Source organism: Leuresthes tenuis, unplaced genomic scaffold (genome assembly GCF_036924035.1).
Source record: "Leuresthes tenuis unplaced genomic scaffold, fLeuTen1.0.hap1 SCAF_9, whole genome shotgun sequence".
Taxonomy (NCBI): Eukaryota; Metazoa; Chordata; class Actinopteri; order Atheriniformes; family Atherinopsidae; genus Leuresthes; species Leuresthes tenuis.
The window spans coordinates 7287701-7312385 of NW_027325363.1; the positions used below are offsets into that span (position 1 = coordinate 7287701).

Here is a 24685-nt window from a genome sequence, read left to right on the forward strand (position 1 = left end):
TTGTCTGCCCCCTACAACACAAGCTACTTACTGAAGTCACCAGTGAGGAAAAGGGCCTCAGCAGCTGGAGCCCACTCTTTAAAGAACAGGCTGTTGTCAGGCTGACGATGCACACCGAAGTCTCTGTAACTGCGAGTGAACTGGTCAAAGCCTCCCTCTGCCTCCTCCAGCTGGAAGAGTTTTTCCTGTAGCAGCTCATACCTTCAAAACACAGAATGTATAAAAATGCATGAATGGAAAATGCAGCATCAGATACACAATCTGTTGAATATTTCTACAGTCTCGAATCATTCACTTAACACGGACTGATTTGTTATTTTTTCATTTCAGTGATTTGTTGTTGTTTTTTCTCAAGCCCCCGTTTCCATTTCAGGGAACGTTTTCCTCCATTTGTCACCATCAATAACATATAGTGACTTTAACGGTTGCTTTTAAGGTTCCTTGCTTTTGTTCCTTCGACGTCATGGAGTGCTGTTCACATAAGAAAATATGGCACACGTCACGTTGATTCGCTGATCACGATGAGATGAAAGCACAGAAATAATAATGCCTTGAATAATGCCAGCAGCTACGTATCGTCAGTGAATGCAGCTCACGGACTGTAAACTAACAACGTTGTCATGCTTTACAAACTCTTCATAACGACACTGGTCACTTCAGTGACAGCAAAAATAGATTTCCATAGCAATTCATTATTTCTCTGTTTAACAAAATCTGATCGAAGAATGTTCCAACCTCCAAACAAAACTTTTTCCTGGTACTGAAGATGAAGAAAGTTCCCCCAAAGGTGAAGTACTCCACCTGTTGTTCCTTTACTCGTCGCTGTTAAGTGAACGATATAATAATAGATAACAAGTTTTGAGGCAACTGTCTTTCAGTACTTACTGGATGCATGTTTTTGAAGAGCATTTCTAAAACAGTGGTGGTGTACATGCAACACAGCAGCACACAGTGCCTAAACCTAACGTTTCCATGCCAACGTTATCTTTTTGACTTTTAACATCGGGATGCAAAGGTGCTTCATTGCCTCAAGAATGTGTGACTACGGGCATTTCCTAAAAGATAAAACATCTGTCCATTACCTTCGACTGCAAAGGACAGACCAACTTACTTTACAATTTATCTCACTTTAGTTCCTGCAGCCAAGCTGGTGTCATATCAGATTCTCCGAGTACAGAGAACATTTCTCAGCCAGCAGAGTTAAGTGCACTCCCTCCCCTATAGCCCTGAAGCAAAGCTCAGGCTTGCCTATGAATGCCCTGGGGTTAGTGATGATGGGCTGAAGTAACAGAGCAATTTCTCAGCAGCTGCTCCCTGTGATGAGCATGTTGGATACAGACAGCGGTTGCCAAATGGAACCCTTTAAAGTCCAACCAATGCTGCCGCATGCCTCCTTTGCCACTATGTCACCAATTCAAGAATATGCTGAAAGGGAGGACAAAGGAAGCATTCATATAGTGGCAGAACTCCAATGTAACAGTATTCATACCCGGGAAAGACAAGACTATGATTATAAACTAGTTCCAGTGGGTTGGACTGGAGGGACAGGGAGCCAGACGCATCACGTGTCTCTTTCTGCTTTAGACTGACGCAAAAAGGTGGCATCAGAACACACACAATCCCAAATGTCATCTTTTCCTCCATCCTACGTGTCGAAATATCACGACACCAAGTTACAATTTCTGCATTTTACCACAGTATTTAGCATGCTTCCATACATGGTCTCCACAGGCAACATCTGGCAGTAAAACACCCTCCCACAAAGCTGCAAAGAGCAGAGCGTTGGACCATCTCATCACATATGCTGTCCCGTTTTCTTTGGGTAATAAAAAGAAAAGTTTTTAAAAGCATAGACATATACAAGGCCTTTGAGACGTCCTACTGCCATCAGTTTGTTAAAGCAGAAATATCTGGGAAGACCTCACGAAACTGTTAGAAAAAGAAATCAATTTAAAGTAAAAGTTAACGAGGGAATGAATGAAGCAACTATCCTAAAAGATACCAGCAAACTTCAACGGATCACATGAACCAAGCTGAAATACACAGCAGGGTCAGTGAGTAGGAGCTGCCATAATTGATCGTGCTCTGACAGAAAATCCACCCACAGCTCGCGGTATAATACCCTGATTGATCTGAACTTTGCCGTCTCAGCCACAAACTGACAGAATGAAGACCGACAAGACAAATTACCACGTTATCGTGATTCTTTGAATCTCTTTGCCACTGAACAAATCAGTGGTTCTGGCCATGTTTCTCACCTGATCAGTGAAAACCGCTGCTCAGGATTGGATATTTATTCAGGTTTGTATTTGGGGTTATTGGTGAACGTTTCATCTGGATTTTGTTAGATGCAGGCAGATGAATAAATAAATGAATGTAAGAGAAAATAAAACAAACATTTTTTGAAACCATCTTCTTTTTCGTTGCTAATTTTCAACAAAGACTCCATAAGTCTGCCGAACTCACTAAAGAACGCCAGGTAAACCAGGCAACGGGTACTTTAACACAGAATAAACTGGCCTTTTAAGACGGCGTTAGATTTTCAAAAACAGAAAGGTTTTCTTAGAGGACACCAAAGGTAACACTAGAGCAGTGCGATCTTAGTTCAAAAGAGATTAAAGAGACAAAAAAAACCCACAAAAGTGAACCCAACTTCAGGAAGGGTTCTCCATCTCTGCTAAACCACAGCAATGAAGGACTTACTTTGTGAAGCCATCACATTTTAGAGGAGTTTATTGAGAAATATTATTTATGGATAATTAAAAAAATTCCCCCACTTCATACAACAGGGCCAGAACTCAGAACCCCGGATCTCTGGCTACAACACAGACGGAGAAAGAACATGTACAGTAGCAATAAGGTGAAATAAGTTAAAAAGAATCTAAAACATATGCAAATATTGTGGGTAAATAGTCTTCTTGTTAAAGATAAGAATCCACTTAAATGCATTTAACTAGCTAACTAGTCATTAACATTCAGTCACCTCTTGAAAAACCAAAGCTGTCGGGTTGGAAAATGTGGGAAAAGACCCCCTTACCCTGACTGCCTGCCAGTGTAAGTCGCTTTGGATAAAAGTGTCTGCTAAATGCATAAACAATTAAGGGAACAGAATGAAATAAAATGTAAGTGTGTGAAAATAAAACACTAAAAACTGTTTTTATTTCAATGATCTTTGTCAGCTTATGCAAATGAGTGTTTATTCATTATGAGAATGGCATAATTACAAGTCAAATGTCTGATAACTTTCGTTTAGTTTTTCTTAAATTCCAACTAAACAAAGCAACTTTTAAACATTTTGTAAAAGTCTTAAAATTAAAAGTTATCATTGGATGCGATTCATGTAGAATCCAGCCTTCAGGAAGCAGTTTATTCAGGTGAAAAAATACATTTTATTTGAAGGAAAAAAATTCACAAAGATTGTTCAGTCACTCAATAACTCAAATTGTTACCCTAATTCAGACAGTTGCAGTGCAGAAGTGGCTGCAACTAGAATCTTCATTTAATGCACATATTTTATAGATGGGAATTGGTTTTTTGTCTCAATGTTTTGTTTAGGCAAAGAGGCCAAAAAAAAAAAAGAAAAAAAAAAGATACCCCTCCCCCCAAAAAAAAGGGTCCAACAAAGCAAAAAAAGAAAAAGTTGACAAAATAAATCAAAGCTAAGGTTCAGCAGGTAGTAAAGGTGGTTCAATAATGAGCTCATCAATGAGAAAACCCGAGGCTCAGAGGGGGCCAAGAAACAACAGGAGAAACTTGACTTCAGCACTGAAGCACAGTGAGACACAGAGGAGGATCGATCATCTCCAGGGGCAGCAGATGTCCCCTCCCCAGGGCCACCAAACAACAAGCCCTGCATAAGACTGAAGAGGAGTGGGCAAAAAACACAGCCGGCTGACACACAGGTCAGACATCTGAAGCCAAAAAGTCAAGCGCTTACAATTCCTGGCATCAGACGTGGAAGACAGCTAGTGCACGCTGTACCATTTGTGGCAGGACGAGCCCTCTTTGACTCGCCTCTCTGTGGATTTGTTGTCACTTACAATGTGTCAGAAGCTGGCCTGTGTTCCTGCGTTTACTCTGGTCCAAAGTGACACTGTTACTTCCAGGTTTTCAGAGAATATTACCCAACTTCAACGAACTTTAAATCAAACAAACAAGACAAAGGCGTATGCAACATATGTACGTTTATCTTCTCGTTGTAGAAGTTAAACCAGCGGAGGCAAAGCAGTGCTTTGAGCTAAACATTTACTTAACTGTGGTAACAAAACTTCAAGGCTAAAAAGCTGATACTATCTTTAGCCAGCAGGCTAGAGGTCGACCGATAAAGCGAGTGGCCGATATATCAGGCCGATATTTTCGGTTTTTTTCTCCTTACTTGGATCGGCCGATTAGCGCATTAGCGATTGTTCACATTTCTTTGAATAAAATGTTTTTCTTTGTTGTATTACTGTGAACAAATCCTCTCAGGAAGGCCATTTGCACTACAAAGGCCTCATGCTGCTACGTAAAGTGCACAAACATCTAAGTGTGAACATTGTTTATTTCTATTGTTATATATTTAAATGTTCTACATTGTTTGCTTTAATACGTTTTGTTCATAAATGGGTTTTTTTGTTTGTTTAAACTGAGACTTGTGTAACATTTGTTATCATTGTGTGATTTTTATCATGTAAATGGAGGGGAAAAAAACGGCAGCACATATCGGGGCTCGGTTGAGATTGATGTCAAAATAATCTGCATCGGCCTTAAAGAACCCGTACCGGTCGATCGCTACAACACGCTGAGATAGTGCAGTTACATTCAACACGAGAGCACATCGTGCGTAATTTATGTTATTATCGAACAAACATCTTTCTACCGTTTTTGGTTGATTCAGTTGATTCTGGGGCCACAAATAGCTCAAACGCTTACACCTTTTTTTTAAATGTTATCAACTGTAATGATAACTAGCATCTAATACATCCTGGTTTCCTCAGGTCAGCACAAATATAGCACGCCTAATACAGTCCGGGAAATTTCAGGCACTTCACCAGCTTGTTTCACCAACTTTAGCAGAAAAAAAGAGTTCCAGTGAGTTTGTCTAATCCTGATTATGTGCTCAAGACATATTCTTTGGTGCCTTTATTTGAAGCCGTTCACTTTTCAAACAATGATTTGGTTCATCAAAAATAATTCTGTTTAAAAGGTAAATGCCCCGATGGAAAAAGGGAAAGATGAAAAGAAACTGTTTTTATTGTGAAGACCCACCATTTACAGCCGTGACTGTTGGTGCTGAACCATCAGATCAGATGAGTGGATCAGACCTGGTGGTTTACCTTCATCCATTTTCAATTTATCTGCATGTTCTTATTCAAATTCTTCAGTATTCAGCTTTTGAGTGTTGCATTGTGTTTTCCATAAATTACCATCGTGATCTTTACAAACTACTTTTTGAAACGGTCTCCACAGAACAGCTGAACTTTAACGTGTTCATGTGCTCACTGTTAAAAAAACCTAAATTTAGAAGGAGTGATCAGGTCTGCTGCGATGCATGTGAGCGATGGTGGCAGCTGAAGCCTGTGGTGGAGTCAGGTCCACTTAAACCACTTCAACAAATGCATACGAGGGCTTTTTAGCTCCGATCAGGGCTTCACGTGCAGACCAGCAGAGATGTCACTTTCAAATAATGTCATCAATGTAAATGGACGAAGCGAGTAACCGAGCATTTGCAGAGATATTGATTGATGAAAGCTAAATTTCTCTGCAAAACTAAATAACTTTGCTGAGCCGCAAGCAAAGAGACGGGAAGATAAAACCATCATAATACAAAAAAAGTACCGCCAGAAAATTGCTGCACTCAGTCAAACAACTCCTATTAATATTGAATGTGCATCTTTTTTCTCTTTGATTCCTTTTTCCGGTTTCAGCTGATTACTTTTCAGTCTGACTACATCCATCCGTAGTCGTCACCTCAAAGGGAATAATCAGTTTTGCTTTAAATATATTGCATCACCATCACAAGCAGAAGACCATGACTTATTGCTTCATTTTTACTTTGAAATAAGTAGCGATGATCTATTCAAATCTTTGCAAAAACTTTGCCGTGATAAACAGTAGTCCCAAAGCTCCCTTCTTTGATTTGGTCCAATTTAGGATGTACGTGGTGCCCCGAGCTTTAAAATCCTAGCAGCTCTTCCTGCAGACTTGCGCAACAGGAAAGGCAAATAATGAAGCGTGTCAACAGAGCACTGCTCAGTGCGGCTGCCATCTGCATGCAGCATCAACGGCTATTTTCGCAATTATTCTGAACCTAGCATCCTGATAAAAACAAAACCGCCTCCCCCCACTGAAACGGTAAGTAATTGAATGGGAGACTCAAAGGATCTTTTCAGCCGTCAGTGCACGGTGGCTGTATTTGGTGTGCACCAAAGTTCAACAGACCTGAGACGTGGTCAGCCTGGAGTCACGGCACAGTGGTGAAATCTAAAGAATCAATCTTTGTGGTCATAGGTCTCTTTCTGATAAGCCAGCTAAATTCTTAGCACTGGAACACAGCACGACACGGCAGTCTGAGAGAGCGCCTGATTCCTGCCTGCGCTGATGTTATGCTGTTTGGACTCCAATCTGAGAACACCGGGAGCTTATCAAGAATTAACCTTCACACAGCAGTGACCCCCATATGTAAAATAATTTATGTGCAACTTTCATCATTGGGACAGGTGTTTGAGACATGTCTCGGGTGCGGCGAAGCCTAAAAATCCCAAGCTGTGTTTGAGATGGAACTGACACGCTTATCTCTCCGAGAGCCTGAAGCCCTGCTCACTTGCTTCAAACACGAAGCAGGTGGTCCCTTACCTGCCATATAAAAAAAAAAAAAAAAACAAGAACTGACATCGTAATGAAAATGGATAAATCTATATGGCCCCTGAGTAGAATTCTAAAGCCTTGTACTGCAGAGGTGAACAGACGTCACTCTGGATCATTACGAACGTCAACCAGTGAGTGGAAAGCACGACAAAAAGAAAGAAAAGAAACCAAGCAGGTAAGGCTATCTGACGTGAAGCTGGGAACTGAGGGGGAATGCAGTTTTTACACATCATCCCTCCGTTCTAATGTGACACTGCAGTACATCGACTTATAGTGTCCATTTGCTCACAGAGATTACCTTAGACAGGGGGTCAGAGCATTTAGGGAAGTCTTCCCACCGCCCAAAAACATGCACATTAAGTTAATTAGAGGTTCTAAATGGACCCAGGAGTGAAAGTGAGTGAATGGTTTGACTCGTTTGTCTCCGTTTAGGCTTTCTGACCCATCCAGGGTGTTCCCCACAACAGCATGAAGCAGCTATGAAAAGTGAACAGATGACTTGCTAATTACTTGAAAAATATATAGAAGACGCTTTGTTTGTGTGCATTTTCTTTTCCATTGGAGGTATAACCGTGTAAATAATGCAAATTTATACTTTTATGGTTCTACCTCAGCAGAAGTTCTAAGAGAGCCAGGCCTATACTCTGGCATGGAAACACTGCAGACAGCTGATGTGTGAGGGAGACTCATCACCTGCAGGCTCAAACAACTCGGACACCCTGCCTGGTTCCATGAAGCGGTTTCAATGTCCAGCAGGCAGTTTACAACATAAATCATAGATATAGCATTTGTTCACACATTCCCTCCATCAGTTTTCTACACCCTTTTAATCCAGTTCAGGGTCACAGGGAGGCTGGAGCCTATCCCAGCTGCAATCAGGCAAAAGGCAGAGTTGACCCGGGACAGGTTGCCAGTCCATCGCAGCGACTCAGGAAAAAAGGAGCCAAACAACCATGCACACTCACTCACTCTTAGGTCATATGGTCATTCTAAATTGACCCTAACAGTCATGTTTTTGGATAGTATGAAGAAACCAGAGTATCTGGGCAGAACGCCACACAAACAATCATTAATCAGGGAAACTTTGCATCTGTCATTCTCGCTTTTAGCCTGCAGAGCTTCCGATCACGAGATATAGAAAAGGTTAGGTAATGAGGTGGAGCAGCCAGTACATAAAAGGTAAGTGCTGTCTGAGTAATCATGTTATCCAATTAATTATTTGTAATATTTGATAATCATTTAATAATGAATAGATGTTCATTAACAGCTAGTATTGATTTACAGATTGACTGGTATCTCTGTTGACTGGAGCCGAGCTCTGTTGCGCTCATTCGATATGAGCACTCCTAAAAGATATTAAAAGCCTGTCAGAAAGTAATTCAGAGCAATAAGTACCCTCTACACTCCTCGCTTGTAAGTCGCTATGGGTAAAAGCATCTGATAAATCAATGTAATGCAATAAAAGCACAGAGCGGAGTTGTGCGTCACCGCAGTTTCACATGTTGTGACGACAAAGAGCTAATCCCGTCCACAGTGAGGGGGATGCTGTTTTTAATGGAAGCCAAAGCAGAGTCCAACTGTGCTGTAATGAAGTATCACCATAACACGTCTGTTATCAGCTCAGAAAACAGAGATTGAGTCACTCATTCAGCTTCACATTGAATCGCGCTGTTGCACTCGGGGGTAATTCCTGTCACTCGTTTCCCCCGTTTAACTGGTCTCTGGTTACCAACACACACACCAAAGTCACTGTTTGTTCAGATCATAGAAAACTTGGTTAGATTTAGGGATAACCACATGGTTTTGGATTTGACCCTGAATGGGTCGTCCTCAGCCTTCTGCAGAGCTTAAAGACCTGACCCATTCATCTGAATCAGGTGTGCTGGAGCAGGGAAACATGGAAAACATGCAGGGCCTTCAGGACCAGGATAGAGAAACACTGATACATGACTTACATAACCTGCAAGCAATGTTGTCTCATCCAGCGGTGAAGACACGGCCCATCCCTCTTTGCCTTTGACTGGCCTGAGCTCAGTGCCTTCACTGGATGGGTTGTTTCGGGCTTTTGGCACAAGGCATGTTGACTGGTGAGAGTTCAGGTAAGCCAATCACGGGCAGAGTAGTGCACCTGCAGCTTACCTGCCCTATTTAATTGCCACAAAGGACAGACTAAAACATGCTTTCTGAGTATATTCTAGTTTAAAGTATAAAGTGAAAAGATGAAGCATAATATCCACAAAAAAAAGAAATCAGTTTCTATGAAAACCTGCTGGCTGAGAGACCAGCTGTGCCTGGATGGAGTAAGGACCAGAATAAAAGGAATAAAGACAAGTATCTGTTCACTCAAAGTACATCATCATGCTGTTCTCTCACCCTCTCGTCGGTTTGCTGGAATTGACTGCCCCTTTTCTGTGGCTCATATTAATTTCACCATCAAGTTTCGTCCCTCATGTCACGACACTAAAGTGGAAATGCACAAATACTACTTGCCGATTTTTTTAGGCTTATATTCAAAAACAGAAACTGAAAAACCTGCAGATGTGTGTACATAAATATCTGGCCTGAAAGAAAAGAGAAAGAAATGATCAATTCATTCATCAGATTCATTGGATGATCTCTGCCCACAAAGAGATGCAGTTACCGAATGCAGGTCTCAGTCATGCAAAAAATGGATGACAAAAAGAAGCAAAGCATGATCACATAAAATTAGATTTTACATCAAGTCCATCTTAAAAGAATCCAATTATTCCTTTATACTCTTTTCTTTCTAAAGTTTCTATCAGTATATAATAACAACAACATAATCTAGTCTTTATCAGATCATAAAAAAGTCAAGTACGACCTCAGATTAACAACAACAGCACGGGTCATTTTTGCTGAGCAGAAGCCTGTATGGCATCAGCAAACTGTCACACCGTTTTCACAGAGAAATGGGAGGTTTGCACTCTTGCCACAGCATTTCAGTCTGGTTATTAACTGGACTTTGACTGGACTATTGCAACACCTTGCTCCTACTCTTTTTTCAGAGATTCTGTGGTAGATCTGCTGCGGTGCTTGGGCTCATTGACCTGTCGCGTGACCCAATTTCAGCCGCGCTCTCGCCGTCGGACACAAGGCTCTTACATTGGACTCTAGAATACTTTGGTATTCCACAGGTGCTGTGGCTGCAAAACCAGCTCATATTATCAGCCCTCCACTACAGTGCTTGACAGTTCTTATGAAGCGTTTGTGCAGATATGCTGCGTTTGGCTGATAGTGCTGAGCGTTGTGACCAAACATCTCTCCTCTGGTCTACTCTATTTAAAGGACAATACCTGAAGTGTCATTTTATTTTTCAGAGATTAGAGGCTCTCCCCTGCAGCCCTTCCAAACAAGCCATACTTGTTCAGTATTTTTCCAACTGTACCATCTTCAACTTTTAACAGCTAACATGCTAACTGAGGCCTGGAGAGTCTCACATGCAGCTCTTGGGTTTTTGACCTTGGGGTGAACTTGCTGGGACGTCCACTCATGGGAAGATTGACAGTCGTGAATGTTTTCCACTTGTGAATAATCTCTCTCTCTGTGGAATGATGGACTCCAAATAGTTGGTCTATCCTCATTGCCAGTGTGTTAACACACACCTGAAAGCTCCAGACCAGCAAGCTGCCAAAACATCTCCTCAAACAGAAGTGCTGACGCTGGCTGATGACCAGTTAATCAGCAGCATCTTCCACTAGCCTCTTAATTCCTATGGAAGCATTACGGATGTGCTTTGTTTTTCCACACGCTGCTTCGGCTTTTTGGCTTTGCTTTTGTGAGATAAATAATGAGCAATAATGAGCTGTCATGTGCTCTTGCTCATCTGGGGTTGTATCCAACTCATTCTAAGACCCATAGAGGACAAACTTGTTTTCATTATACTCCTGATATGTGAAACCTTAGAACTGAAACAGGTGTTCCCCTTCTTCTTCTTCACAGGACTATGAATTTGCTCAAAGGTTACATGTTGGCTGAAGGAGTGAAACAAATAGTGCAACACATTCTGCACGTGGGTTAATGGCACTGCAGAGACCAAACACAAGCAGCTGTTACAGCATGTGCTACCAGCTAGAAGAGGGCATTTCAGACACTGTAGCCTCCTAAAGACAGCAAAGAGCGCGAGTGATGCTCGACCCACAGCCTGAAACATCACGGCATCAGTCACAGAGCCTTGGCATCACCTGACAACAACGTGGACACCAGCTGACTGAAACACGCACGTCTTTGCACCCGCAGAAAGTTGAGACCACTCGCGTTCACCAACAAAAGTCCCTGGCAGCGGCTCAATCATTTTGTGTGTCTCATCATCTACACGCAGGTTGGGTAAGGGGGAGTGTTGCAAGCTAACTTATCTTAGCCACTGTGCGTGCGTGCGTGCGTGCGTGAGGGAATGGCAGCCCTGCACGTCGTCTCCTCATTCAACTCCATGTCATCACGGGAGGCGACTCTGAGATGTTGCAATGACCTCCGTTTAGAAGTGTCTTTAATTCAAGAATGCCAGCGTAAACCGGGCTCGCTCCTCGCTTCAAACACTTGTGTGTTCAGTGACAGGCTTGTACAAATGCTGCAGTGTGAGACGCGTTTTTTCATTTACCTCCTTTTGAAGTCCTTCTCGTACTGTTTAAGTTTAGGATCCATTCGGAGAAGGTAGTTGAACTCAGGAATAGCAACATGGTCTTCTCGGTCAGCCATGGTTTCTTCAGACTAAACCAATCGAGCACCGACTGTTGACACAGACATGAGCAGAGGACAGGCCTGGGCTGTGTTCGGGGTATTTGTATCCGGGGACAACAGCGAATCAGGGCGCTCCTCCGCCAGGCCCGCCCCGCGTGATCGGACACGTGAAAGCTGAATCGGGCTCTCCTGTGATACACTGTAACTTTAAGGTGACAGCAAAACAAGCGTCTGGCGTATCAGATGAAGATGGATCGATTTGTGCGTAGATGTGCAGCTTTTTTTTACTCTGAGTCTGCTTGATTTGTTTATTTATTTGTTTATTTATTTAACGTGGCTTCAAAATGATTAAATCCGTGAAAGATAGGCAAACAAATAAAAACACAATAAGCTGCAGACATATGAGAGGTGCACTCGGGAATTTGGACGTTTAAACATGGCATTTTTTAAGACTGCCGTCGTCGTGGATGTTTCCTGTTTTAGTGACCTTATCTTAGCTACACTGCAAGGTCAAATAGATATGAGTCGTTTTGAATAACAGGCCACTGTGCCATGAATAGGTTTTGTGCAGGCTTTCATACTCCCACAAATACTGGCCTTAACGATCTTGATTAAGCCAGGGACTTTTTAGCTTCCCAAAGATACAGACCAATGCAAGGTGAAGATTCTCGTTGACCCACCCTTCATGACACAGTATCTTGACAATTATTTGTGGGTGAACTGCCATTACAATATAACCACATGCAATATAAAAATAGCAAAAGACTGCCTGGACTGCCATAAATGGCAGGCTGTAGCCCTTTTCCACTGCAGACATTTTCACTTGAATTAGAAAGGACACCTACAAGTGTATTATTTTATACCCCCCCCCCCCCATATATGTTTTGCATGTCAGATATTCAAAATCCCCTGTGAATTTTTTTATTCTAAGATTCAAATGAGCATTTTTTTTGTTCTGAAACTTTATACGAATTTATTAATGAGCAACAATTGACCTAATTTGCATATTAGAAATACAAGTTCAGAAAATCTGTGATGAAAACAATCGCCCTATTTTAAGTAATGAACAGTGGAAGTTTAATCAGTTAGAGAATAATTTTTACTGTGTTCATCCACTTCTTTACTGAGGACTTTGTCCTTTAATGTAGATCTCAGCTTCACATGACCCTCTGGGCTAAATCTAATGAAATAATTGAGCTGACTGCAACTTCATGCTCTCAAGAGAACAAACCCTTTTTGTTTAAACACAGTCTTGACAGTTCATCTTTCACTTCCCTCTGGGCACTTTAAGCCTGTCTGCTGTTTGTTGTTTGCTCTGTCCAAATCTTTCATATTGGGAGGTGTAATGAACGGTGCAGACTGCAGGGGCTTCTAGGCTTAGGCCTTTTAGGCTTATTGTGCTAAATTGATATGCTTTTCACAAAAGTCATTTCCTAAGTGGCATTTTATTTAATGCCATTGCAAAATTAAACATGAATTTGTACACATCTGGCTCAATTGTTTGGATGTTTGTAAAAGCTAAATGCTGGGCTTTTCACCCTCCCAAAAAAGAAAACACACTTTGGAGGACCTTTGAAAATAAACGAATGCAAATGTCATGTGAAATCTTTTTTGGGGGGAGGTGGGGGTATTGTACCTCATGCTATGTGGTGAAAAACTGCACTGATATAAGCTGCCTACCATTTCTTTTTTTGTTAGAGAAAATAGGCTGCATTAGCAGCGATTCACGTCATGGAAAGACATTGATTTGAGCAAAGTTTACATCTGGCAAAGTTTGTTTAGTGTCAAGGTCTGCTGTAATGTAACTGGATGAGGCTCACTCAGTACGAGTGTTTGTGGCCATGTGCGTCGGTGGCTGAGGACATTTTCTGCTAATCTGTTCCACTGTGATGCTGCAAATGTGGGTTTTTCTGAAAAGATGCAACATCCTCTTCACCAGCGCTTCCTCCTTTCCATTTAATAAGCCGATCTTTCCAGAACTGAATGCTCAAACTGTTTTGATCTTATTGTTTATTGCCTCAATAAGTTTCAGCACAGACAACTTCACTGAAGTGGCAGCACTATGTTATTGAATTCGAGACGGATAACCTTGTGATAATTTAGATGAAATCCCTCTTCGAAGAGGCTGATAAATATGCATGCTGACTGAAGACACAGAGCAGCTCTTGAGAGTGTTGTCCTTGTCACAAAATAAAACCAGCCCAGCTAAAGGTCACAAAGTGAGTGTCATTCTAAAGAGCCATCTGTTGGTAATAGATGGAACAAGGGTGTTGCTGTCCACCACAGAAGGTTATGCCAATAAATGTTGTCTCTTTGATTCACAGCTAAATAACAAATGTTTACAAGTATGTGTGGAAAGACACAGAAACCAGGGCAACAGACAAAATATTAGATATTAGCAGATAGATCTTAACTTCTCAAGCTGCAGCAAGCTACTTTCATCTTTTATCAAAGCAAAGTCTGACTCAGTTATTTTTTTTAGTTGTAGTGGATAGAAGAGATGTTTTCTACACACATTGATGCCCACAATTCTTAAAAGGAATTTCTGTGTCATAAGAAAACATGTTAGTATTACATCTGGTCTCATGTCCAAAGCGTAGTGAGATCACAGCGAAGGCCCAGAAATGGGAAATAGTAACATTTTTCATTGTTTCTGTCATATATAAACCATGTGTTTTTCTTTTACATCTAACCCTGACCAACTCTGATTTACAGCAAAGTAGAAAAGTCAAAAGTTGTTGTACAGTATTGAGTCAGATGGGACTTACTGTCTTATGTGACAGTGGCATAACATCACACTTCATGTCCCTCCACTTCCTCATAAAATTGACTGTAATTATTTATGAAAGTATTTGAAACAGCTGCATAATTTCACATTTTTGGCAATTACACATAACACGATAAACAAGATAAAACAGGAATTTTTTTTAATAGGGCTGTCAAACGATGAATTTTTTAATCGCGATTCATTGCATTATTTCCATAGTTAACTCACGATTAATCTCTATTAATCTCTATATTACAAATATAGATTTAGAATCAAATAAACTCAAACAAAAAATGTCTTTTATCTTTTTTTCTTCTTTCAAATAAAAAAATGTATTGTAGACCCACTGGACATGTCTATTTAAAAAACACAGCACATAAAATGCCACAACAATGTGATCTTAAAATTGAAGAGGTGGGAAGCAACAAACAGAACAGGGCCTAATGAATGAACAACTGCAGTCATTAGACGCATCAGATTCAGAACTCTGAACTCTTGGTGACTTTTCTCCTATTTATTAAGCCAATTGCTAAGGCCGCAATTTAAAAAAAAAAAAAGCATCACATTTTTTAATTAATCGCATGGCGATTAACACGTTAACGATGACAGCCCTAATTTTTAAGTCTTAAAAACGCAGTACCATAATTACACCTTCACATAATGCAAAACACGAGCATGCTAAGACGCTATCTTATATGTTGTTTGATCATATCCTTAAAACAACCAAAAATGATGAACTAGAAAGTATCGCCCCAACAAGTGGCAGGAGGGAAATATGACTCTTATGAGAATTTCCACATCATAGCAGATGTCATTCTTAAAAGAAGCCGCAAAGCCTTCATAAGCAGAGAGAAGACGGGGTAAATAAGTTCATTATAGGGCTAAAAAGCTCTCAACCAACACAGAGATACTAATAATTGTTAGAATGAAATAATAGGCTGAAATGAGCTTTACAAGAATAAAATACACACATCTGGCTTTCACAACAATATTATATCATATTACAGGCCTTCACTTTATATGATACGATAAATGAAATAGACCCATAAAAATCAATATGTCTATCTTTTATCACCTTCATTGTATTTTGTTTGCCTCGAGAAGATGCAATAACAGTCACTGATATATTTGCTCAGTCAGAACGACCTAAAAATCACAGATTTATCATTCATTTATTACATTATAAGGCAGAAATTTAACAGTTCGAACTTGTGATAACACTGCAGATTTCCCTTGAAGCTTAGCCTCTATTCCTCGAATCCTATTCACCCAGACTTCACCCCAACACATTATTGCTTTTCCCAAGATGGTTACAACCCTGGGTAGTTCTAATGTATTCATCCCCTCAAACTGAGAAGATGTATGAAAATTAGGTCCAAAAGATTCTTGGGTTTTTGAGCATATCCTTCTTGTGCTACTAAATCTGTATGACCCACTGCAGTAGTCAGAAGTCAGCGGTGCAAAACACAACCGAAATGCCATTTCTGAGTGACTTAATAGAAACGGACAAAAACAACCTTCTCATTCAACTAAAGTGATGCGAGTACACAGCCACGCTACACTTTAAATACCTGTAATTATTCATGAAACATTATAGTGCGTCCAAGCAGGCAGAAATACCCTTCAGGGTGTTCAACCAATATGAGACACCTCCAAGGCAGCTGCTAAAAGATAGAAAATGCATGATCCTTTTCAATGTTATGCACATAAATAATGGTAGTGAAGTTAATAAGTAGAGGAAAAACAGAGAACCCTCAAATTATTATTTATTTTTAAAAAAGTGAAAACAAAGAATTTACTTGTTTTATTGCCAATTTATTGCTCATTATGAACTAATTATAGATGTATATATATATATATGTATATGATATATAGCATGTTTGGACTCATCACAGAGGCTCAGAGTAAGAGATTATATTCTGGGAGCAAGTTTTCAAAGCTAAACACATCTCCAAACTCCAGCTGTTATACAGAAGGGAGCCGATAAATGGATGGATAAATCAAGATATAAATAAAACTATTGTAACGCACCAGTCAAACTAAGCAAATGCAAAAGGCCGGGGCTCTTTAATTGCATTTATTCAACAACATAATTAGTATACATTTTCTGTGTTTCAAATTGCTGCCGACTTGAGAGGCCGTGGAACTGAGTATCACCTAATTCGACATCAGCCAATTATGTTCAGACTGTTTTGTGGTTTATTATCCATGAAAATCTAAAAGTAGGCCCCACACAACACATTTCATTTGACAGCGAGCCTTATAAAGTGGAATTAAAGCCATTTTTTAATGTTGCATGTTGTAACAACTCTAAGTGACGCAAATTAGGAAGGTGAAGTAGTTCAATAAATCATTATGATACTGGTATGATGAAGACGCTCTCCTTTTTCTGTCAATGAATTTAGATGTCAGGCCTCAGCGTGCTGAAACAGTGCAGCCCATATATAATTCTTTTGTAAGGTGGATAGCAGCCCTCCACAAATGCCACCAAGTGAGAAGGTTAACACTGAGCAATAACAGGGACCAAAAGAATGGGAACAGAGCTAATGAGAGGCGATAAGATTCTCACCAGCCTTCAGTTTCAAACACGGAGGTGCTGGTATCTCAGAAAAGACAAGAGACTGACATAGGGATAGACATCTTAAATGAGAGCCATTTAGAGAGGGAGGAAAAGATATTGGTGAGTCAGGCAGAGCACAAAGCACACTCAGATAGTTTCTGAATCTGTGAAGTATTGCTTTGTGGAGTTTTAACTTTCTAGATGACATCTCATACTGTGATATGAACAGTGGATGTGGCAATGCAAAAGAAGTTAAAAATACTTAGGATAGAAAGTGGTCTCTGTTAACATCATAGCTGCTGATTTAAGTAGAGGATAAAAGGAGGTAAGCAGAACCTTTTGGCACACTCATGGTTTTTTGGCAAAACTCATTTATGAGTTTCAGACTTGTCAGCCCCCCGAGAAAAAGTGAATTGTTAACACCTGACCTCACAATATAAAAGGTCAAATGGTTTAAATCAAGCAGAAGGGGCTCAGGGGACAGTGTCAAAGAAAGAGGGCGAGGAGGCCGAATTTCAGCTGGGCCCGTGAAGGGAAGTCATGCCTTCTTTAACAGAGACAAGGACACTATCGTCAAATAAGGTTAGAGAAAAAATAATTACACTGGTCTTTCAATTTCAAAGAAAACACTATTCCCATAAGTGCTGTGGTTATCACCGGCTTGCAAAGCACACTATTAAACTTCCATTTTGGTTTCACTGCTTTGACAGTCATAATTCTAACTACACACAATGTGTGATTAAATTGCAAATAGTAAATGACAATTAATTAGATCAGATAGAGAAGTCAACATAACCCACATTTGGATTCAAGGCTCGTATTTGAGTGTTGTTCAAAGCAAGCACCTATTTTACCCCCAAACTTCCACGAGGAAGCCACGTAAGGAAGAATGATGAGAAGAAGAAAAGCCACTCACGCTTCACATCAGAACAAGGCTAACAGGAGATCCTTTATATTTCATCTAGATGCTGTTATTCAGAACGTCATAAAAAACATCAGGGAATAAACCGTGTAGAATATTCAGAGGGGAGACTTGAGTGATTTCTTCTTTAATACAAGCAACACAATGTGCTACAGAGTGATTTTAAAGTCCTCTGATCTTCTTAATTCAATACTGTCAATACATGGAGTTGTAACTGAAACAGGATGATGAAATACATTTTTCTCACATTTCACATTATTCATCTTTGACTTTTACACACCTTTAAGGTTAAGATAGCGATCAGTAAACATTTGCATAAGATAATTACCTTGGTGGCATACGGGGTGGGGTGGGGGGATAATTATCTCTTTTTGATGGAGGTGACGCATGTTCACCCCAAAGATCTGAAAAGTCTCGTAGAGTGTCCACACTCTGAAATAGCATATCCACTGATACAAAATGTGAAGCCAATTGTTCATCTCAGTTAATAAATAAATAAACACATGAATAAATAAATAACATCTGTGCCGAAGGAAAATGTCAAATCTGTCTGATTATTGAGTTATTTTTGAATGTAACTACTGCTGTTTCAACGCGGCAGTAAGAAATGAGAAATCTTTATGGAATATCTTCACAATTAAAAAGTGACTCATTATATTTATCTATTTATTGAAAAATATGCAATATATAGCAATTATAGTCCGGAGCAAACTTCATAGGCCACTTTTTGGCAGATGAAACCAGTTGTGGGCTTCAAGCTGCAGATATCCCAACAAAAGACACAAAATTGGAGACTTAATTTGCATAATTTGTTTGGAAATTTCAACGATATTTTAGTATGAAACTGTCTCCAGAAGCAAAATGATGGATATGCAACATTTTTTTCTAAACTTGCTTGATAATTTAGGAAATATTTTATTATTATGAATAAATAACACCCCACAATCTTACAAGTATTTGTGTTTTTTCCAGAAAAAGTTGTTTTTAGATGGGACAACACAGTTCAAATAACATTTGTGTTTATTGTAAATCTAATTTCAGATGACTTTTATGAAAGTTATATGCTTTTTATTAAGCAAAATAACTTATATAAGTAATAGAAGTGTCTGGAGAGCCAAAATTAAACCAAAATAGACCGAAAAAGATGTCACGCTAAAGACAAAATATAAGAGATACAAAAAAGGAGATGGGACCTAAAATATAAGCACTTGGGAGCGCGCATGCGATATCTGTAAGGAGGGTGAGCAATTAGCTCAGATGGCAAAAAAAGAGAGAGAACGAATTAGATCACATAAAAATTTAAGGAAATGTAGTGGGAGGGAAATTAAGTCAAAATCGTGCATAAAAAGTCTTAAGAAAACGTTTCTAAAAAAAAAAGAAAAAAAAGAATTGTCTTTAAATCTTTTGAAGATAATTACAGTGTGGTGATATAATAGCTGTGCGAACAATTTCAATTTCATTTAATTTAAAAGTGGCCTGCCTTACATGTGATATGATTCAGCACAGGTTGATTTTAGATGAACTAACATGAAAAAGAATAACTGTGGTTAGGAACCCGAACCCCATATTTTTAAGACTTGAGCCCTTAATGCTGCTGCCGGTGCAGTGGTTAACCACATATGAGGTCTGCTTCTCTCAGCAGGACACAGGAATTATGACAAGTCTTTCGTTATGTCACAAAAGAGAGTTTAATAACCACCTATTCATGTTCATCTTTTGCTCTCACACTGTAAAGACCTCCTCCTGTGGCCTCTGCCTACCATTCAAATGAGTTCACTGCTTGAAAGGGGACCATTAAAAGAAGTTATATGCGATTAAGTCCACAAGCCTCAAGTTCAGATTTACACAGAGTGAAGCAGTTGTCGTTCTTTCTTTGCCTTCTGAAACAATGAATGTATGCAAGGCCGGCCATTTGAAAAAAATGTAAATGCTTGGCCTCCATGTCATAAGAGGGGCAAATTAAATGATTTGTGGTGCCTGAGCTGTACGTTGTTTGCATTTTTCGAATAGAAGAACAAGAAGACAAACAAAAACCTGTGACAGAAACAAGTGTGTAGATCTTCACTGTGATTTTAAATGAATTGCTTTTAGTGAAGCGTATAAGATAAAAATATGTCACAGCAGGTACAATATAGGATGACATGAAGCTGTAACATTTACAGTGGATGTGTATGTGTTCTGGTTAAATGACGGTTACGACGGTCAAAGACATCGTAATGTTATATCATTTCATGTATGGGTAAATTGAAGCAAAGTAAGTCATTTCTTTTGTGTTTAAAAAAAACCGAAAATATTTCTTTAATTCCATCTTTGTAGTTTAAAAATGACAAAAAAAAGGAAAGCGACCTGAGGTAAAAGTTTAGGCACCTTTCGTGGTCATACAGATGTTTTTGTGTATGGGTGGTTTGGATTGTCTTGCATGTACTGAAACGTGATCACATAAAACATATATTTTTGCTCCACTGAACATTTCTCTTTGAAGGTTTTTTAACTTTTTCTGCCGTCCCTCAGTACCACCTAAAGAGTAGCTACATGGAAATGATTTGTTCTCTTCTCACGGCCTTCTAATGCATTGTGGTTGTTTTGTTTTTCTTTGAGAGTGCTAGAAAGCTGCTTAGATGAGTCTGCGGTTTCTGAACTGAGGGATATGGTTTTTGGAGACAAAGCACAAACCATTAACAGGCTAACTGAGGTCTGAGGCTGTGGTAAATAATATCCTGAAAACTTACATTTCTTAAGATGTCCAAACTTTTGCACGGCGCTCCTTTTTTTCACCTCAAAATTGTGCAAAACACAAAGAATAAACTAAGTTCTCCTTAAGTGATGAACAACATCTAGCCTTTGACTTTATGCTTCTTAAAGATGGGTTGATTACTGTAACAATAGATTAAGTATAGGGATCAGCTTTAAAATGATCATCCAAGCCTTCAGTTTTGACTATTGACAACAGAATTAAAAGGCCAGGAGAAACTCATCCATGCATTCATCTCCAGTAGATTCGATTACTGTAATGGTCTTTTAACTGGACTTCCCAAAAAGAGCATTAAACATCTGCAGCTCATCCAGAATGCTGCTGCAAGAGTTTCAACTGATCTGAACACATCACACCAGTTTTAAAATCTTTACACTGGCTTCCAGTCAGTCACAGAATAGATTTTAAAAGCCTACTGATGGTTTACAAATCCCAGAACGGTTTTGGCCCAAAATACATCTGTGATGTGTTCAGAGAATATAAACCCAGCAGAGCTCTTAGATCCAAGGACTCAGGTCAGCTGGTCCAGTCCAGAGTCCAGACTAAACATGGAGAAGCAGCATTTAGTGGAGATTAAACTGTCACCAAATGTAGACATTTTTAAATCCAGGTTAGAAACATGTCTTTTCTCATGTGTCTATGCATGAAATCTGCATGATATCTTTGACCTTAGACAGTTGCTTGTTTTTAATCATTTTAATTATTTTATTTGTTTCTCTTTATATTCTTTTATGTATTCTTAATGCTTCTCCCTCTCCCCGCTGCAATGCTTTTATTCTATGTAAAGCACTTTGAATTGTTTTGCACATGAAATGTGCAACAAATAAACTTGACTTGACTTTTGTTACAATATTCTGACATAAAATGGCAAAATCAAAATCCGTTGATGTGTCTTCACTTATCTTAATTTTACTTTTTAGATGCTGTCTTTAAATGGACACTTTGAATTATTCTTGAGACTTGCAAGAGTGAACAGGGGTTATAGATTTCAGGAAAACCAGCTTCTCTGCAGCATGGCTTATATTTTTTGAGAATTAAATGTTCAAATTGAGATGGCTTTAAGTGTGATGCATTTGCAGATATATGTGGATGGGTGTACTTGAAAAATTGGTGTCATCGTGCTGTCTTCACTTTTGTAGTGGCTTTGCACTCACAGTTGAATGGGCTAATTCATTTCGCCTGCTTTTCTTCTTTAATTTTGTTCTAAGCTCTTAGGACTGGAAATCTGTTCATTCTGAAACAGCCTGCAAGTTAAAGATCAAAGAAACATCTTAGTGCATTTAATGTTACATTTGCATTTCATTATTATGCAGGTTGCATATTACTGCATTTGAGGATGTGGGCTCACATATTGACAGTATATCTATGTGGCTTATTATCAGCGAACCTCATTCTATGGTTCAGACGAGCCAGAGGTTTGTTTCAACGGCTAGCTTTCATTCCTGAGTGGAGCTAGATATTGTATTATTGTCAATTTTTAGAATATCACTAACTGTCACATGCTGTCACTGTCAGATGTGCAGACAGTGTTTGTCAATCACGTTGAGTCTGATCTGAGACAGCTGTCAATTCATAGTCAATCAAAGTTATTTTGAAGATGTGAAAAAACTTCTCTTAGAAATCCCAGTACAAAGATCACCAATTGAAAAGAAGCGCTGTGATGCAGGAAATATCCTGAAGTTTGGATTTTCAACAGAACAACTGATTTTTGATAAAGCAGGCAATGAAATTCTCAAACATTTAGTATGGTGATCATTGTTGTTGCATTGTTGCCAGGAATAAGTATCTCCTATGTAAAGAAATGTGAAGTATTGTGCGTATATGTGTATATCTATGTCCATGCATGTTTTTCTGCACCTTTGTGAGTCTCTGCTAACAGCCCATAATGGCGATGACATTGTTCGGCAGATGAGGTGAGAGCAGCCCATTATATGTCGGCCTGCTTATGCCTCCCTCTCTCAGTGCCCTGATGGGGCTCTTCTCATTGCAGACCTGTTTTGGAGTAATGCCACAGATGGTGATGAGCCTGTGTAATCCCCGTAGATTTCCATGGTTTATAAACAGCAAGACAAGCAGCAGGTCCCGCCGATCTGAACAAACACTTCTAAATCAGGAGGTGTTTATCATGGCTGTTTGGGGTGGAGGTTGTAATTATTGCAAACAAGAACAAACATGCAAAGAGAAATGGATTTCACAGATCTAATTGATTGGGGGAATAGCAGGAGATTTAGCTGCTGTGACCAGCAGCCCAACCACTCACCCACCCTCCTTCCCACAGCATTGTATGAGACTATTAGATTCATCATACTTTACAGAGCCTGATTTACAGCATTGAAAGTGATGCAGGATGCATTTAATTTCCAGGGGCTACTTCTGAAAAAAAAAAACTTTAGCACAGAGGGAAATTGCTCATTGCTATAAACTGCACAGAAAACAAGAGATTTTGGCTCATAACAGTCAAGAGCATGAATCTTGCCCTTCAAACAGAAAGGTCGGGTGTATCGAGATAATGAACTAACTAGTTGGTAAATGAGATGCTGCACATGCTGAAAGTAACATCAGTGTTTGCTTTCTGTCTGGCGAAAGGATCACCTCTGCATAGAATACGTTTTTTTCCCCTCAGTTTTAACAGGCAACAATAGGAGGACAGAGAAATTGGTTGGATCCTTGACATGTTGACATTTCATTTGGTGAAATCAGTCAAAACCTAACAACTAAAGGGGTACATGATGTGTCAAATGAAGCTCTCTAAATCAGAGGCTTTAGAGCAACAGTTTAGAATATTCATCAAGCGAATGAGATATATCAGAGCACTTCACAAATCACAGAAGTATTCATCAAGTCTTTTCTTTAAACCGCTGATTGTAATACCTGGAAGAAATTGATGTTATCTCCAAATCTACAAAATCTTTTGTTTTCTAGTGCTTCAAAGTGGAAAAAATGTGTGAAAAACACATTTTGAAAAAACTACACGATACACATATATATGTACATTCATTATATATACATATATATATATCCACTGAAAATCCCCACATCACCGGTGTGTGGAGTTAACAGGCTTTATGTTAAGCATGGTTTTGTTTTTGTGGTTCACCTTGTTTTACAGCGACTAGACAGTCATTTAAAATTAGCAGCACAGTTTGAGAAACAGCAGGTAGCGCCCCACACTAATAGACTCTGGAGGTGAATTAGCCATTAGCTGAAAAGGCTAATTCACCTCTAAACCAGATGTCTTTGCGAAAGTGAAAAAAGGTGAAATTGTAAATGGAACACTGACAGAAGTGTTGAGAGAGATGTACTAAAGGGATTGCGCAACAGTGTCCTGTAAAATATTGATCTCTTTCATGTATTTTTTTGGGGGGGACATGTATCTTGAAGATGAAGTTTAAGTGAACTCTTGAGATTCTTACTGAGGTTGATGCCTGGAGGAGCACCACCTTTACCCCTGAGTGCTGACATTGCTGCTTCCTATGTCAATCTGACATGACGCATGTCGAATCTGCACACAGCGCAAACATTCAGCACAACAGCAGACTAATAACCCTGCTTTTGAATGATGCTCCATTTGAGTGACTCAAGTAAAAACTTGAACCGCCGAAAACATGAGTGCACTTTCAGATTCTGGTAAATTGTAAACATTCAAACATCAGCCGGCTCTTAGATTGTCAGCGGGGTAGTTCACTTGACCAAAAACATAATTAAAAGACTGGATTCTCATGGAGCATCTCTCAGCCTGAATGTGCTTCCTTACATAGCATCACTTATTTATATCAGTTTATTTTTACTTTGATGTTAGCAAAGCCTGTAATTGCGTGTACCTCAGTCATCATGTTTCCTTGATGAAATTTTCATTTTTGTATGAATTATGTATCGGTTATGCATAATGTAATGATGGAATTCCTTTTTTTCTCAAAAATTAAACTTTGAAAAGTTTGTTTTCTTCTTTTTCAATGTCTTCTGGTGGTAACTACTAAATATATAATGCGTGTATTCAGCAAACTCAAGGAAAACCTTTTCAAAATACCAGAATAAAATGAGCAAATACCACCGATCGGCACGATGCATTGTGAGCAAACCACAGTTAAATGTGTTGACCGCAGTATATTGCTGCCTCAACATGGATCATTCTGTTTGGGTTGA

The 24685-nt window shown here is 39.4% G+C and overlaps 1 protein-coding gene across 1 annotated transcript in view; it reads right to left on the minus strand.

Annotated features, from left to right (window-relative positions):
* The window catches only part of gbe1b (glucan (1,4-alpha-), branching enzyme 1b), a 79866-nt gene extending 68245 nt beyond the window's left edge, over window positions 1-11621 (minus strand). The window contains exons 1-2 of the mRNA XM_072392095.1: window positions 11462-11621; window positions 32-201 (exon numbers count right to left, since the gene is read on the minus strand). Coding sequence (XP_072248196.1) covers window positions 32-201; window positions 11462-11559 — 268 coding nt within the window. The 5' untranslated portion in view covers window positions 11560-11621. The remainder of the gene's footprint in view (window positions 1-31; window positions 202-11461) is intronic.
* Between the last annotated feature and the right edge of the window lie 13064 nt (window positions 11622-24685).